The 19,434-nt window shown below is 42.4% G+C and overlaps 1 protein-coding gene across 1 annotated transcript in view; it reads right to left on the reverse strand.

Annotated features, from left to right (window-relative positions):
- The window catches only part of LOC147010839 (transmembrane protein 132C-like), a 741,813-nt gene that overhangs the window by 22,653 nt on the left and 699,726 nt on the right, over positions 1 to 19,434 (reverse strand). The window contains exon 8 of the mRNA XM_085859640.1: positions 11,537 to 11,728. Coding sequence (XP_085715766.1) covers positions 11,537 to 11,728 — 192 coding nt within the window. The remainder of the gene's footprint in view (positions 1 to 11,536; positions 11,729 to 19,434) is intronic.

The raw sequence follows: 19,434 nt of genomic DNA on the forward strand, positions 1-19,434 counted from the left end.
AACAAACAAAGAATCAAACAAGAAGATGCCATGCAGAGCACGATACTTGCACAATCCATGAAACAAATTTGACGTTAAAAATTTTTAGTGGTTGAATTCAATGACCAAATCTGCAACTCCTCTTCATATTTCAAGTGAATCTGAAGAAAATGGACAATTTTAGAAATGCGGCCTATGTTGACCTTTTGGCCTGTGGACCTCCAAAATAATTGTCTCGTTGAATTCAGTGACCTGAAACATAAATCCTCTTCAAATTTCAAGTCAATCGGATGAAAATTGTGGATTTTAGAAATACCACCTCAGTTGTTGACCTTTGCCTATGTTGACCTTTTGACCTCAAAAACAATAGGCTTCTGCCTTATGACAAACTCTACCATGTGGTGAAGTTTCATGAAGATCGGTTTAAAATTGTGACCTGTTGGTGATAAGCAGACAGACAGACAAACAGACAAACAGACAGCAGAATACCAAAATCGACTGACCAATACATTTGAAAAATCTTCGATTTTGCAAGTAACAAACAGACCCTCTCCATCCGAGAGGGTAACAAACGATTTCCACAAGCAGGTTGCCATTACAAAGTCAGTTTAACTCATTGATAGTACCATTCCCAGAAACTTTATGCAATATGGTGTATTAAAACCCAAAGAGTCAATTTTAGATAATCCAGGCTAAAAAGATAAACATACCTTTATTCACATAAATTACATGATTCATTCTATAAAGAATGACACATGTATCTCGACCATTTTTCAAACTGATGAAGGGTTAATGTTTAAAACTCCAGGTACTACTCATTTCCAAGTGCAGGTCATATGGGTTTACATTTGAAAATATCCATTCGTTAACTCGTCGACCATACAGATCTTCACACACCATCATTGACATAAGATTCAATTAAACCTTCGTACCAAACGAGTGACTATTGTACACTTCCAGGATTCATTCAAATGGCAAGCATGAGGTGAGAACACAAATGAGAATTAGTAATTTTGCCGACTAAAACTCCCTGTCTTACCAAGTGACACCGTAGGATCTCCAACGTCAGCAGACAGATTCCCAGCTTAACCTCCATCCCGGGGAGGGCAGACATTGTGATTTGTCCCAAGGTAGGTGGTTTAAAGGTAAGTACGTGACCTCCGCACGGTGCCGTCAGACTGCTACTATTCAATGCTGGAAGTTTCAATAGTCTATTACATGGTGCTCTTTGAGATCAATCAATGTTCGTTGATTTATTTTCAGGGCTACAGAAGCCATCATACAAATGTGATTTGCAGCTAAAGTGCAGGTGTTTCATGTACTGCCAAAACAACCAAAGAAAATGAAACCAGACACACGAAACGTTGACATTCCCACATTTCCATTGCATTCTTCATGTGTAGTCACATTGATTTGTTCAAGTACATCCCATTCTAGACACCGAGAAGGGTCCTCACAAATTCATGACAACTCTTTTAATTCACTTACATTGTCATGGAGCAAAAGCCATTTTTATGCAATCACACAAACTTTGTCATCGCACATTGGTCATTCCTTCATCTGTCTCACCATTATTTTGTTCAGTAAATATTGCATCAATAATAAATGATCATAATCATTAACTTTCATCGATCGGTGATGATGAAATAAACTCGCTGCAAATTGAGCAATTCTTGAGCATCCAAATAGTCTCCACCATGTTGCATTGCATAGATTCACTACAACATGCTCTTCATTTAAATAATTTGTACGAGTTTCAAAAAGACGAGCATATAAGACCGGTCACTTTGCTGACTAGTTCAATAAAACAACAGCATGTTGCACTTCACATATCTATCTGTCTCAATGATCATGTAAAATGAGGTGAAACACGCAAACAATGGATCTTTTATAACACGTAGATGTTGTTTGTGTGCTCCTTTGGTGTGTGTGTGTAATATGTATATGTATATATATATATATATATATATATATATATATATATATATATATATATATATATATATATATATATATATATATATATATATATATATATATATATATATATATATATATATGTACATATATCCATAGTGTTGCTTCGAGATGCATTATAACTATATCTTTATGATTTTGCATACTCCTTCCATGTCCATTGTGCTTTGTTCTAAAGGGTTCCTGCTTTCGTAGAACAATAAAAATGTTGCAACTGCTATGTTAAGCTCAAAGTCTTGTTAAGACATTTTTGTGATTAACGGTCACGACGTTTTACAACTTTGTAATTTTTGTTCCAAATAAATCGATTATTGTCTTTCCAACGGTGCCATATTTATTGGTATCTGACAGCATGAGCCCTCAGAATAAGGCGTGACACACACACACACACACACACACACACACACACACACACACACACACACACACACACACACACACACACACACACACACACACACACACACGGACACACACACGGACACTTTTCCTTTTAGTTATAAATTTACTACTTGCATTGTATTTAATTTCGAGCAGGTGAAAGAACCAAGCACGCGATTCGTGTTTAACGAAACCAACTCCGTGACTTGGATAACACAAAATTTTATAAACATGTGAACATTTGTGGTGCCTTAATTTTTTTTAGATCTTGGTTCTGTATGAAGAATGTGAAATATTTGAACTCTCAAAATACAAAACCATCCAATTTCAATTTAACGTCCATGTCATGCTTGTGCAGAACCTCAAACATCAATCATGTGCAGGACAAAAACAATCCCTCCCACATCACGAGCTCGAGGTTCACATGGAAACAAGAATAGCCCAAACAAAAATTGTGAAAGTGTCGAAGAATGACCCACATACACGGTCATCTGTCACTTACTAATATACACTTGGACCCTCCGATCGATGGTAAAGCACTGCGGCTGCCCGCTGCAAGTGAAATATTACTTCTGAGAGACTGTGACAGTTTTCACAGGCAAATGTTCTGTGCGTTTGTCCAACTGGGATTAGAGTGAGCTCTCCATCTAAAGGCTTCATGGAACGATACATCACCGAGCAAAAAAAAACCCAACAAAAAAACCACAAAAACTTTCACCACAAATTTGACAAAAGTCAGAAAAGCATTTTACGGCCTGAACTTAGCTGAGAGTGCAGTTTGTGCTCCAATAAACAAAAACCTCAGCGATCCGACTCGCCGCAGTGACTACGTGACAACCTCAATTATCTACATGGGTACTCTCGGGATAAGATAGCAGGCACGATTTTTCCTGAAATTGGGAAGTAGGAACAAAATGATGGAAATATTAATTTGAGTCCAAGGTAAATGATGACACGAAGCCATGGAATCTGCAAATGGTGGGTGTTGATAATATTATAGTTGAGATAGTGGTGAAGATAGACTTTGTATGATTATGCTAACCGGTTACTTTAACCCGTGCATGTCGTACTCACGGCGAGCGAACACACTGTAAACTAACCCTGAGTTGTGCTGGAAATGACGAGGATTTGAAAGGAGCACAAAGATGTTCATTGAGTACACAGGCTTTTCACACTCAGATCAAGTCAGGTATGGGAGCACGCGCCGGAGCAGCGCGTCGCTGCGTCCACTTTCGGCCGGCACTCCAGGGTCCTTCGTCTGGCCATCCCCCAGGCAGATGCTTGGCCCATCCCCATCTCCTTGAGATGTCCACACTACTGACTAGCTTATTTTTGAATAAAGTTCAACGTGAAGTGTCGACAAGCATTTGCCGCTGATCTTCATAATTTCTTGAAAAAAAAAACTAAAATTGAAAATCAATAATCCTTTATCAGAATGTGATAAGCATTACCAAAATGTTTGTTTTTTTTTTAAATGAAGTTGTGGCATTTATTTGTCCTTTATTAACTTCATTTACACACAACTGGACTGGTGGAAGAGTTGAATGGCAAAAGTGGTGACATTGACACAGCAATGGAGCAGAGGGAGTTGCTTTACAATGGACAACAGATACATTAAGTAGGTACACACAGGTGGTACAAGTTGCAACCTACACACAAGACAAGAAAACCCGAGTTGATTGAGAAGACAATGAACATGGAATCGGAAGGAAAATCTGGCAAAAAGGTCGCTTGTGTTGGTTATTGTTGTCGACTCTGTGTCACTTGGTTGAGAAGCGCATAGACATAAGCTATCTGCAATATTAACCGGTCGCTGTGTACATCCTTTGTTGAGGCTTGATGTGGGACAGGTCTGAGACATACTGCTGGAAAATATCCAGTTTGTGATCAGTAGTGGGTGCCTGGTCTCGTTAATCTGTGGCAACTTCCCACTAAACTAGGCTGTGTATATGAAGCTTGGTGGCACAGGTAAAGTTTTGTTGGATGCCGACGGTATCAACGTGTTCCCGTTGTCCATCCTGAAGAACATGCAAAATAGCTTGATAACGGAGAAACTACAAGAACTGTCTTTCACACAGGACGATATGGAATACCGAGCATGCTGGAGGGACATCGAAGCAGAGATGGCAACTCGAGTTGGCGACTTGGACTCGAGTCGCAATTTTTGTGACTTGCGGCTTGAGTTGAGACATGCCCTCATAGACTTGAGACTTGGCTCAGGTGACTTGACATCTCTCCATCCAAGCAGGTTACAACGAGGACAGGAAGACACTATGTCTCACAAAGTGCACACACACCTCAGTGTTCCCAAAACCCCTGCAGCGACAAAGCGTACCATAGGTCTGTCAAGTTTTTCATGAAAAGATGAATGCGGTGTTTATGGCCCTAAAAGGCAAAGTTAATCAACAGGAAGGAACCATGAAATACATCACTCTCGTCACGGTGTGGCTCAAGATGATGAAGGTGAAGGACAAATTTGGGACAATCAATCTACGTGATGAATCTTGTGCTCCGTGGAAACTGAACTGTGACAGCTTCAAAAAGCTCCTGGCTATGTGTGAGGTGATTGGCACCTATTGGTGGAGTGGGAAGGGGGAGGGAGGAGGGGGGCAGGGGGAGTGGGAGGGGCGGAGGAGGAGGAGGGTGGGGCAAATTAATCTAAGTTCACCTCTGACACTTTTGTTGCAGCAATGAACTTCAACATCATGGCCGCCACTCATCTTTTCACCGATCAGCACTTGAATATGTCCTTCCTGGTTATCAGAATTTGTTAAAAAGGTCAACTACCGAAAGATGCAATTCAGGCCACATTTTAAATGAAACTTCATACATGCAATCAACATTGGTAGATGCTTGAAATATGTGACAATTTTTTGGATGAGACCATTTTTTTGGATTTGATTTTTGGGGGGGGGGGGGAATTTTGGATTGGATGAAAGGTATTTGACCTTTTGACCAAATTTGGTTAGCCAGAGTTCGATATCCAAACAGGTCAGTTTGCCAGAGGTCCTGGTTTTGTCTTATCACAAGACCCTCTATAAAGGTCCTTGGGCAAGCCAGGCAGCACTATGGAGGGAATTCCTACATCAACTTTGATGTTCTCACGATTGCATGAACTGCGAAAATACGACATCATTCCCCAGGGCTGCTCCAACTGCACAACAGACAGATGGGACTTAAAGCACCTGCAGGACGTAACAATTGACAATGAGAAGCTCGACCTCGACTCAAGCGACACTTCAAAGTTTAAAGCATGATTTCGTTTTCATCAGTGGATTTCGAGGACACAAGCACCAAAATGGACAAGCCGAAGACAAGGCAGAGGACAAAAGGTATCCGCAAATTCCTGCAGGAATTGGACAGAGTCCAAAGTGGGGGCTTTCAATTTAAATTAAGTTACTCCTCGATCATAAACTTAAGTTTGTGGACAGACAGATGGAGACACACAGACATGAACCAATTGCTGAACCCTGCTTTTCGCGCTTCGTGTGTGCGGGGTAATAAAGTAAGTCCAGGAAGGGAAAACTCGTAATGAAACAGAAATGGAACAACAACGGTAAAAGAGGGTAGAGGGAGACAGGAGAAAATACAATAATCTGGAAAGGAGGGTGTGTGCTTGAAACAGGTTAATGAGGGAAGAAAATATCTTGAGTATGAATGGGGATGACTGGAGAAGGTGGTGAACAGCCATCTTGAATTCCTGGACACAAGAATGAAATTGAACAAACTGAGGAAGTTGGTTCCATAGGCAAGAGAAAACAGGAACCAATGAGTGGAGGTGAGTAATGAGCCGAGATTTTTGGGAGTTTCACAAGAATAGGGTTTGTACACCTTTGGCCTATCTCAAATTCCAGGCTATTTCAAAACTATATCGAGCATTTTCCAGGCCAGTTTAACTAAAATCCAGTTGATTACGAAACAGTTTTTGGATAATTTTCCAACAAGCATTTCAGAAAATAAAAACTGTGTGCTGTTGGTGGATGGGATGTGTAGAAAGTTGTTGGCTTATGATGCTCTGGATCGGTGACAAAGTAGCTATTTTCGTGGGATGTCATTGAACTTGGTTTTCTTTTTTTACATGATTTAAGGCTCATAGTGAAGCTTCCACGCACACGCACGCACACGCGCGTGCGCACACGCACGCACACGCGCACGCACACACGCGCGCGCACACGCACGCACACGCGCACGCACACACGCGCGCGCACGCGCACGCACACACGTGCGCGCACGCGCACGCACACACGCGCGCGCACACGCACGCACACACGCGCGCGCACACGCACGCACACACACACACGCGCGCACACGCACGCACACACACACACGCGCGCACACGCACACACACACACACACACGCGCACACGCACGCACACACGCGCGCGCACACGCACGCACACACACACACGCGCGCACACGCACGCACACACACACACGCGCGCACACGCACGCGCACACACACACACACACACACACACACACACACACACACACACACACACACACACACACACACTGACATAGAGAGGAACATACGCGGCACAACATTGGACTGTCAGATGAGACAAACACAGCCAATCAGCTTGGGGGAAGTTCCGGCATTTCCTGGGGTACTCTGGGTACCAGTGATGCCACAACAATGGTGCCGCCTTTCTAACTGCACTCAGCGGGGCATTTCCTAAGGAGCAATTTCCTCCTCCACATGGATGTAATGCCAACCTATGGGGATTGTTTGTGCTCTTAACCTTTTAAATGCTGAATGTCAAGAAAGGTAGCAGCACCTACCATTTTTTAAATCTGTGGTGTGACTCGGCTGGGCTTTGACCCGCAGACGTCCCAGACTCGGAGTGGATGCTCCAACCATTACACCATCGAGTCTGGATTCCACGTGTTTTGCTTCAGCCATGCACCTCAATACAGCTGCTTCACTCATATTTAACAGGTCAAACTCACGTCCGCACACTCGATGGTACGTTCAGTGAGTGTCTTTCTTATCTGCAGCCAACCACAGTTTGTAATCACCTCAATGTTTCTGGAAAACTGATTTCCCCATTGTCAAGAAAATAGTTTTGGTTATCTTCATTCAATGACTGCCAAACTATTTTTGCATGCGTACCACCTGGAACATTTAATATCCAGTAGCTGCACACACTACCTGACGTGTATGCAACGGGCAATTCTCCAGACAGTACTACCTCCCTTTAATTGATTAATAAGAGACAGAGAAGGGGACATATGTTCAACCTGTAGGAAAATCTTCATCATTCTCCTCCAGGATTATGTCCCCATACACTCCGTCCGACAGCACCTGAATAGAAGCAGTAAATTTTTTTTCACACTGCAAGAGTATGTCAGTGTGCTACATTTGAGCAATTTTCCCCCTCAAGAATGGAAACAATCATGAATTTTAGATCCACTGATTTTCCGATTTCAGAAAAGCTAAATTCCGTTTCACAAAATAAATTCCGTTTCTTGTTATCTTGGAATATTGTTCCCGAGACTCTTTGAATGAGGCGTGCCCAACATGTCTCACCCAGCTGAGTGTCTCCACCCCTCTTCTTCGGGGGAACCCCATGGACGGTGCATTTCTCTATTGGTCCCGTGTCAGAATTAGATTTTCTTTTGCAGTCACGGATTCGGTGAGTTCAATCAGTTTTCCATGATTGTGCAGAATAATTGCCTCTAGAATTCAACTGGATGGAAAAGTAACGACCATTTCCCTTTTCATATGCTTGTCCCGGGCTTTTAAAAGATTCCATGCTTTCAATGATTCATGTTCTAGTAAGAATCCATGCTTTCAAGGATCCATGTCTAGTAAGAATCCATGCTTTCAAGGATCCATGCTTTCAAGGATCCATGTCTAGTAAGAATCCATGCTTTCAAGGATCCATGCTTTCAAGGATCCATGTTCTAGTAAGAATCCATGCTTTCAAGGATCCATGTTCTAGTAAGAATCCATGTTCTAGTAAGAATCCATGCTTTCAAGGATCAATGTTCTAGTAAGAATCCATGCTTTCAAGGATCCATGTTCTAGTAAGAATCCATGCTTTCAAGGATCCATGTCTAGTAAGAATCCATGCTTTCAAGGATCCATGCTTTCAAGGATCCATGTTCTAGTAAGAATCCATGCTTTCAAGGATCCATGTTCTAGTAAGAATCCATGCTTTCAAGGATCCATGTCTAGTAAGAATCCATGCTTTCAAGGATCCATGTTCTAGTAAGAATCCATGCTTTCAAGGCCTTGAATTTCAGCTAACAAAATTCCAGGCTATTCATAGATCTTCAGGCCCCGTTTTAACCTGCCAAAAGCATTTCACAGTACGACCCAGGAACCACGCGGGGGGGGGGGGGGAGGGGGGGAGGGGCATAGAGGGTGCAAGAGCAGAAAGGAGGCAGGCCACTGACATGTTTGTGATCCATCCATCCATCAGAACCATACTCTGTACAGAGCATTGGTGCCGCCAAAGTAATCTCCTGGGCTATTGGGCACAATCATGGGTTCACCACTGGAACGCAGAATACTCGCATGGCTCAATCATCCCAGCAAGCCAGTACTCATTTTGCCAACCTCAGAAGGATGAGAGGCTGAGTCAACCCCACCTGGTATTAATTCAACATACGAGTGGGACTTGAACTCAAGACCCGAGGATCCCCAGTCCACCAACGAAACTGTTAAACCAACACCAGGCATGTGTTTTCGATATAAAACAGTAAAAGCAATATGCCAAGAGACTCAACGTCATCACGGGAGATATCATTTTAAAGGACTCTGTTTCCATAACATCGAGGCGTGATGTGAGCATCCCATTCACATGTGAGCAAGGTGTGATGTTCAACCTCGGGGAGGTATGCACTCCACTGAATGCCGTTCTAGTTAATTATGAAAACACCTGAGCATGGAAGACAAGTCCTTATAAAAGTGTACGCCTCCCTCTTCACATGGATTTTAAGATATCATGTTTGTATTACCAAATTATTGAAGCAGCCATTTTGTTTCCAAGCCACCCCCATGTAATATTTGTTTCAAAAAAAGATGAGCAAGTCAGTTTTCAAAAAGAACAACAATGCATTGTCCTTATTTTTGAGTCTATTTGGTCTTGCTCTTTCCTGGGTCTCTTAAGGTGTTGACCCAGCGGTGTCTCGTGTTGCCTCCCATTACGGCCCATGATACGATCTATTCTCGCATCGCTTAATTCGTTTCCCTGAAATTTTTTTCTGTTAGTCCTGATCGTGCCCTTCATTACCGGCCATAAAAAAAAAAACAAACAGGATACGGCATTAATTGGGGATTAATTGTAACGCATACAGAACCCCCCAAAAAACCAATCATGATCGTTTTTATGAGCAGGTCGAAGGGAAAAGCGTGAAATGGGCCTTCAGGAAATGGCGGCCGTTTTTGGTGAGAAAGATTCGTGGCTAAAGTACAGATGTTCAGTGAGAAAGAGAAAACCTTTTACGAGTCTGATGAATCGAAGATGCGGTCCATAACTTATCAATCCCGCGACAACTGCAAAAGCTCTTTTCAAATTTGTACTTCTGTCCTCACTGTCATAAGTTGTTTTATGGCCTTTCTCCATTCTCCCCAATGAATCCGCAGGATCTTTATAGCTACTTTGGGTAGAACATGGTACTACCTCTAACTCCCTTCAAACTTCTCACAATCGTCGACAAACTCGTCTGCGGTCATTTTCTCCATCGTATCGTTTATGGAATGTCCTTGTACTGCTTATGCCAGCAGATCTCAGGCATGATTCCTGCATATGATCTATGCTCAATTTGTGGCAAAATGTATTTTTTTTTTTTAACGTGTCATGTTTTATCGTTATCTGATGTATAACGATAAATGTATGTTCGTTTGTTTTTACATTTGGTTTGGGTAATTCTGATCAATGCTGCCATTTTCTTGGGAGCATTTCGGTTCCGTCCCAAGTTGTGCTGATGATTGGAGTCAAGTCCAAGTTCACCCGACCAAGAGGGACATGAATACTACTGCTGCTGCTGTTGCTGCTGCTGCTGCTGTAAGGGGATGAACATACGTACAAGTACACACAAGACATGACATGTCTCATATGCGTTACATAGAGAAGTTTTAATCCCTGAATCCTCGCAGCAGACTGTGCTCAATCCTGCTCAACATGTGATACGGAAGACACAAATGAAAATCAGAGGGTTTGCTTTTGAAGAAAGGATTACATGCTGATATAATTGAAGTATTAATAGGAATTGATAAAGTAGAGTTGGGTATATTACTGAGTTGAGGGAAGATGACACAACTATAAAGTTAAAGCATGTGGTACTGTCCAAGTATGGGTTGAATTTGTCATGGCGAATGGATGAAGGTAATGAAATAATTACTTAAAACGGATTAATAAAAAGAAAATAGATGGTGAGGAAGACGTGGTGATGAGGAGGTGTCATGCGATGTTGGGGTGCTCGAGTTGCCCCTCTTTTGCATGCTTGTCCAACCTCCCATTCTCAACTCATGCCCCATCCCATTCATCCATATAAAATATGTCTATCGTTGCTCGGTATGTTTCATTCTACTCCAAATTAATCCACTCGTCCCGTAGAAAAAAAAAATTAAAAAATTCATTCCCGAATGTGTCTGCATCTGTCTCTCGAGAAACCTGCAATCTCCTTCCATTGCTATGCCATGAAAGGTTTAGGTATGACTGGATAGTGCAGAAGTGACCTTTTAGGTAAGATCAACGTTAGTTACCAAGTAATACACGAAGCTGGCGAGTCTGGATTCAATTTCCAACCCGACAATGCACTGTCGGATTGGTACGTCACAGGCAAGCTATTGCATCACATTGTGTCATCCCTCGGATGGACGTTAAAATGGAGGTCCCATCTGCTGGCATTAGTTGGTGAATGTTAAGGATTCCATGGTGTCCATTGTGAAGAGTAGGCAAGCTATTGCCAGCAGAATGAATAAATTACAAATTCCTTCCCTAACGTTGACTGAGAAGGCATCCAGTGTAACCCTTGCAATGACTGCCTCAGCAGGAATCAAACCCACATGATTCAGCCCAAAGGTAAGTGTGCTGCTTCTGCACCATCCTGTCTGTGAATAGGTGTAACAGTAATACCAACACATCATTATGTCAAGTCCAAAGATTGCTAATTCGAGACAGCTCAATGTGAGTATATTTTCAGACAACTGAAAATAATGGGATACCTGTGTGGTGTCACTAACCTGCTTTGGGGCTCGCAGTACGCTACCTGCTGTAGTGGTGGCCACAAACACAGCAGGGTCGATCGTACTTTTGTGCACAGTCGTAGATAAGCCAGAAATGAGCTGCACTCTGAGCGCAGACACACTCACACGCTCCTTGCGTACAGTCACAGCCCGCTCGCCCAATATGGAGTCTGAGAGCGGTGAAATCACCTGAACAACAGTGGAACACGTGACAGTGATAGTTTAGAGGAGATCGGTGATTCTCAAAAGCTGTGGAAGAGAATACAGTGAAGCTCACAAAGATATTATTTCATGTCCTTTAAAATTGCAAGTCAATTTTTCGACATTGTGATTCGACAAAAGTCTTAAGGATTCTATGTTGTGTTACATCACGTATATCGGGAAAATGTTCAACAATATGCACATCATTTGTGAGTTGTGCTCTGCACCACACGGTGTGACACCGTATGACAAACAATATCCAGCGGACGTCCGTCTCCACTCTATTACACTTCCTACAATTGCTGATCCGTTTTCTGTAGCGGAGAAGATTTCAACACATTCTCGCGGTACTATAATAGAACTGGAGTTCACCAGATGTGAGTCTTAAAGTGCGGTAGTAATTTGGGCGAGCATTTAAATTGTTGATGCAGTTTCCTGTTTGCGGTACAATGGTGTTACCCAGATTTGAATCAAACACAGTTCATAATGGCACCCTTTCCACTCGGGAATCCTGATATTCAACAAACAGCGAGCAGTTTCGAGAAAACTAAATAACTCGCAAAAAGTTTGTGAAAAATATCCGACAACTCAGAGACAATCTCAGGGAAGTCGTGGAATGTCTGTAAAAGAAGAACACTTCTGGCGAGCACAAGTTTTTTGAAAAATTCAAGTGATCAAGTAGAATCCACAACAAGGTCACGTAAGAGACGTCCCACAAAAAATGATGCTTCGGTGGGTACAACTCCAAAATCAGCGGGACTAGAACTGAGTTCTTTGCAAGGCCGTCAGTCATGTCATCCTCTTAGCACCATCTTCTTCATTCCCCCAAGTGACGTCATTCTTCCCCAGTGATGATCGGCAGAGAAATAAAAGAAATCGCCTTTTCTCCTTCCAAAACCAGGCCAAAGAGTAGAAAAAGCACCCGGAAAGAAAAACGATGATTGCTGGGTAAAACCAGGAAAAAAAAAACAAACACTTCACGTGAAACAGTCACTATTGGAATGGTTTAGCAGGTGGCTGCTACGCTTGCATTTTCCCCAAGATTCAGATTCGATGCGACCAAAGCAGCCCCACGACAGGTATAACACTGGCTGCTTTGCCTTCACAATGGTAGTCAGGGAAAGGATGTCTAGTTTTTCAACTGTGCCAGAGATACTTCACTTACTCTTTGTGAAAGATGTGCCATAGGATACTTCATGTCCTATGACTAACGCCGGCAGACGGGATGACCGGCTTAATGTCCATCCGAGGGACGGCACGCTCTGTGACAAAACGTCCTGCCTACTAAGCGCAAACCATCATCAGTTTCTTGTAGAGTCGAGAATTGAACCTCGATCTCTCTCTATCGAGTGCAACCTGTGGCTGTTGGTTGCATCATTGGTTGGGACGCGGCTATGCCACTGATGCAGTGTCCCCCTTACCAGTACACTGGTGCTCATTTTGCCGACCTCGGAAGGATGACAGGCTGAGTCAACCACCTGGTGTATTAATTCATCAGCCAACGGGGCTTGAACTCAGGACCCTAGGATCCCAAGCTGCCACCCTAACCACTAAGACTCAGGATCCTAGGATCCCAAGCTGCCACCCTAACCACTAAGACTCAGGATCCTAGGATCCCAAGCCGCCACCCTAACCACTAAGACTCAGGATCCTAGGATCCCAAGCTGCCACCCTAACCACTAAGACTCAGGATCCTAGGATCCCAAGCCGCCACCCTAACCACTAAGACTCAGGATCCTAGGATCCCAAGCCGCCACCCTAACCACTGCACCAACACCAGGCTTATTGAATCCCGATTAGACAACTAAAAGTAAGTGTTCAACCTCCATACAGTCCTGTTGGACCACAGAAACTTCCGACATCTTCTGTAAATCTATCTTTACCCACAACTAAGTATCTGTGAAGGCTCAGTAGCTGTAAATCCACCTTCACCCACATCTGCACAAATGCTGACAAAGTGCTGAAGCATCAAACTTCGAGAATTCGTGAAACTCTTGAAAATCTATCGGACAAGATGAGCAAAGCATCGCCGAGCTGGTTTTCCATGAAAGTCATGGATGGTGTACCTGTGATACTGTACCATTTGGAAGAGATTTTGGAAGGTCACTTTTTACAGCACCTTCTCTTGAAAAACGACAACTGGAACTAAAATTACCTTGTTCACGATCTAACTTGCAATACACACACACACACACACACACACATATATATATATATATATATATATATATATATATATATATATATATATATATATATATATATATATATATATATATATATTACTGTTTGTAATTTAGGCATAGTAAATTTAAATTACCTGTTAATTACATTTTTTCAGGATGTGCGTAAGTGTATGCATGGAGCGATGCTTCGCCCACAGCATGAAACAAGTTATTCTAAATTGGGTCCTCATCCCAGCAAACCGAATACACCAGAGAGACAAAATGACAAACACGACTTGAAAGATTGTCTATGGATACACCGTGTAAATCAATTACCTGGATGCGACAACAATTTGCACATCCAGAGGGAATGATTCCTCACCCAGATTGCCTCAGTTAGCATTTATAGTGCCCTCGCCATAAATCTTATTTTTACTATTTGGTTGCTATTCGTGTTGGGCGAGCTGCCGCCGAACGCATGATTACCCCTCAGTAATCTTAAAAAGGTCCAAATAATCGCGTTTACTCGAGATCCATCACTGAATTACTGCACCGTGTATCAATGCCCATCATTCGGTAAATCTATACACATCTGGAGACCGTATGGTCCATCACACCTGCGTGAGACTCACACCCCGGTGCTCGCACCTACTGCGGGTTACTTGCATGATACGGATAATGTGGCGGCCGACTATTACTACAACCCACGAGGAAATTTAAACTCCACAATCTAAATGCAAATACGACTCCACATCACATCCAAATGACAATATTCAGAGGTTCAACGATGGATGGAATGGACGTCGATCGCAATACACTAACCACAGTTGCAAGCAAGGAGACCTGATGTTTCTGCCATTAACCCTTCGTCGGAGCAAAAGAGTTAATATATTTTGCTGTGGGTAGTGGCATGATGGCATGTCCATGCTGGACCTTATCAAGTCGGTGCAGCCAAGAGTCTTGGGACATGGTGGTGAACACACCTTGTAATTCCACCAGAAAATGACCCAAATACACTTTCTTGAAGAGGGGACTTGAAAATGCAGGAAATGGTGCAAATAGATCTTGAATTTGCTTCACAAATGCCTGAGATTCACACCTGTGTAAATATTTATATCTAAGGACCCAATGTCATGCAAATGCGTCAAATGATTCCAAATTGTCAGCGGAGGTCCAGTCTGTGTAAAGCAATTTATAATTGGAGATGGGTACTTTGAGACCCGGTCGGTCTCCGTTCCATCTCTTGTAACCTCTTGTATGAGAGAACCTCTTAATACTGAAAGCATAATCTTTTGCCAGAAGGTGATTCGTTCCCGATTCAAAATTGGGTGAAACAAACTTCGTCCATCATATCCTCTCTCTCAATCCCAAACCTGAAACCAGTGCTTGCACCTGGAATCTGCACGGTAAGCCAGTAATCAATTACAACCATCACGAAACGGAATAACAAAAACAAATCTGTATTCCCTTGGAACACAAATGATCTCGACTGACAATTATTACTTCGAAGAAAAAAAATAATAATAAAATATGAACACAAATAACAATAAACAGTTGATGAAAGATGCCAAGGAAGTTTCTAATTCACACAGTAAAAGCACACTCTGCAATGTAATCTCCAAATTACAGAACTCAGAGAGATATTTACAATGCTTTCAACATTTTAATATGCATCTCAGTGAATGCATGAACACAATGATGAAACACATTCACAAGCTTTTAGTCACAAACTATTCATTGGATGAAATGTTTTGCTCAGGCCTATGAAAGTAGATGAACGTTGTGAGGAATTTCTTGATGATTGCTGATAGTTGCCGATTGATAAACGTCAACCTAACCTGTCTACCTGGTGACGTGAGAACATTTTCTGCAACAGGTTTCCTAGTCACGACCCAAGCTGTTTCGTTACCAGCTATAACTCTCTGAACGAACGAACGAACACACACACACACACACACACACACACACACACACACACACACACACACACACACACACACACACACACACACACACACACACACACACACACACACACACACACACACACACCTAACAAGATGTTGCGGAGGTATTGCCTCTGAGCTGTCTTGCCTAGGTTTGGTTGAGGACATGACCGGACAACCGACCATCATCGTGATGTTAAGCCTGGTGTTGGCTTAAGATCTTTTGGTGTTGAGTTCAAACCACCTTTTTGTCCGTTGAATTAACACTAGGTTGGGTGACTCAGCCTGTCATGCTTCTGAGGTTGGTGAAATGAGTGCCAGCTGACTGGTAAAGGGGGCACTGCATCAGCAACACAGCCACATCCCCAGAAAATGATGCAGCCAAGCAGTCACAGGTGTTGCGGTGTTGCGCAGATAGGGCGAGTCACCAAGGTGTGTGCCGCCTCTCGGATTGCCGTTAGACTTGACGTCCCACCTGCTTCGTATGAGTGATGCACATTGAAGGTCCTACGACATCTTTCACAAAGAGTACCGTATGCGAGTTCTCACCGGCATCCTGAACAAAAGATAAATTCCTCCTAAACTCTCTCGCCAACCCGTACTTGAGAAGTAAGCGGGGGCAAGTATGGAAAAAGCATCTTAACATCAGCAGAGCAAGACCAGCATCCTGCAAAGGACTGAAATTGAAGCTTTGAAGCAATTCTACCCCTATTAATCATAGTTCATGGTATCAAAGAAATTCCTTAGTGAAAGGTGGTTGCATAAAAGACAAAGCACAAAAGGTATACTTTAAACAAGCTGGGTTTTCGAGGGTGGGGAGGGGGATGTGTCGAATATAATCCTGGTGCAGATTGAGGGGAGGGCAAGAAAGTTGGGGCAGTGTCCCCTATTATACATAGAAGCATCCTTAGTCCTTTCGTTCAGTATACCGAACAATTTATACATTTCAAGTCCCACTCTACCATCACCCAAAGAGCCCTCTCTGGTTGAGAGCATAGACGTTCAGGATAGTAAACAAATAACCAGGACTGAGGTTATCCAAGCCAAGGAGAGAGAATGTTGCCCACCTGAATCTACGATCGTGGATACCAGGTGGGCAAACTTGATTTGTACATCTGACAACAGGTCAAAAACAAAAGCATCGTTCTATTTACAAACTTACTATTCACATCCATTTACTCTTTTACTCCAACAGGTGGTAAACATATTACTCATAATTAACGTTATCTCCCAATAGGTTACGTTTTGCTTGAGGTGTATGACATTTACCTGTTCAAATGTAAAATCTCGTTCCATCCCGGCACTTCCATAATAGACGAATATAATTAAGATTTTAAAACCAACAAGAGCATGTTCGATGCAAATTCAATTAAACGGGGTCTTAAAGCCGAGGAAGGCAAGCCACATCATCCATGTTTTGACAATCTGTTTATGTAGCAATTTGTTTATGTCATGCCCAATGTACCCATTATCAACAAAATGTGTGAACAAAAGACCTGTTACTCACTCCAGGGATTTGAAAAAGCTCAGAGAGTCAGAGGTTCATGTTGACTCTTCCAGTGAAATGAACATCCTCTGTCATAGTCTTCCCAACATCACTTTCACTGGGTGCAGATCAGGCTGGGAATCTGGTGGCGTGTTCACGCACTGGAGACTCCACACTTTATGAAGATGGTTTAATTGGCACCCCAAGAGCCATTTGCATCAATTTAAACTCTCATTTTCACGACACACAGTCAGACAGGGTCAGGCTTTGGCCAATGCCATCACAGCGGTCATCTTTCACGGTCACCTCTCTATGTGCTTGACACAAGGCTCATGTGCTCAACATTCCACACAACGTTCACAATGCTTGGTACAATCACCAAATGTTGCTTCAAATTCCACCGATAGGATAATGTAGAGGCGGCACACTTGCCTCCGAGCTTTCTGGTCTTGGTTTAATTGCAGACCCGAATATAAATCGTCAAATTGGTGTTTCAAAGAAAGGGTGCGGTAAGACAAGGTGCGCGTCCCATTGATGGGCATCAAGTTATTGTCCTTTCTGCAAGCATTAGTTGGTAGACGTTAAATATCCCATGGTGTCTTTCACAAACAGTAGTTTGACACCTTGCCAAGAAACTAGCTCCCAAACACCGATGTTGTGGTTGAGAGATATATATGTGATATTTGGTGCAGGGGTGGATGTATGTATGTATGTATGTATGTATGTATGTATGTATGGATGGATGGATGGAAGGAACCATATTACCAAGCGGTATCATTTCCATTTTTCTTACAACTCAATAATTTAAGATCCAGAGTCAGATCATTGGAATCCTACATTACTGTTTGGAAACAATCCTGCTGTACTCCACCAACATTACTGTAACATTTACCTGGAAAGTTTCAATGATCAAAAGCTTCCATATTTCCTGTACAATTCTTCTTGGACCATGAATCACTGAACTTTTAATACAAATAACTCTTTGAACGAGACTATTGAAGGTTATTTTCCAACGGAAAACTGGATACATAAATGGCACTTTACTTGATTTCAGCTAGTCTGAAGAATAGGATGAAGTGCACATGATTTATTCAGATCAGTCTCTTAAACAAGCCATTTGTATCAAATTATAAAATGGAATCTCAGCCTCTTAATCCTCTTATCGTGACCAAGTGGAGTGCTCAACCTCTCGAACACCCCTCTTGGTCACGATAAGAGGATTAAGAAGCTGAGATGCCATATTATATAATTTCATACGAAAGGTTGTTCGAATGATATACTCAACAGTCCAAGGAGCAAACAAGGCTGAAAAAGTCAATATGTTTGTTGGAATGGGAGTAATAGGAAAACTACAACAACAACAAGTACTTTTACTGCTGCTACTACTACGACTACTATAATGTTTCTACTCGGGGTCAGTTGTGTGTTGTTTTTTTTGCACGTTTTTCACGAACCGGCTGCTCAGGCCTGTGTGTTCGACTGAAGGTGACTTTGGCAGGAATTTGAAATTTGGCCATGGTGTCGGAGATAGCTCGCCTACTTTTTACGAAACAGACATCTTGTCCACTGACGAGGACTAGCAGAATGGACACCCATATTAACATCCTTCCCAGGGACGGCAAACACATTGATGCCTCAGCCTGCATGCAAAACACCATGATGACAATTTGTAGTTGCTGGATGAGGATTCCAATGCAAGCGAGACAGTTTAGAGATGAGTGCGCATACCTTTGGGGTATCCTGCCAGCACCTATTAGAAAACAAATAAAACAAATCTAAACACATGTTTATTTATGTATGCAATGTGTTATACTTGCGTGTTGTGTTTGATTACTTTGAGCATCTTTGTAACAGAACATTTTGAATATCCCACGTACCTTCATTACCCCTCAAGATCTTTAGCCAACAAAGTCCCAATTGGTAGATAAAATATCATGGCTATCATGAATAAACAGCTCAGGATTTGAAACCGTGCTGATTACTGGATTCATAGGCATGAGTTATAAAACAACACTCAGATCATTTTGCCATCTCCAACCAGAAATGAAACCTGTGGATGTAATGCTAAATTTAGGATGCATCAGGTCCATCGGAATG

The sequence above is a fragment of the Eptatretus burgeri genome, chromosome 16 (assembly GCF_056783735.1).
Source record: "Eptatretus burgeri isolate ZD-2024b chromosome 16, Ebu_testis_v1, whole genome shotgun sequence".
NCBI classification, from domain to species: Eukaryota; Metazoa; Chordata; class Myxini; order Myxiniformes; family Myxinidae; genus Eptatretus; species Eptatretus burgeri.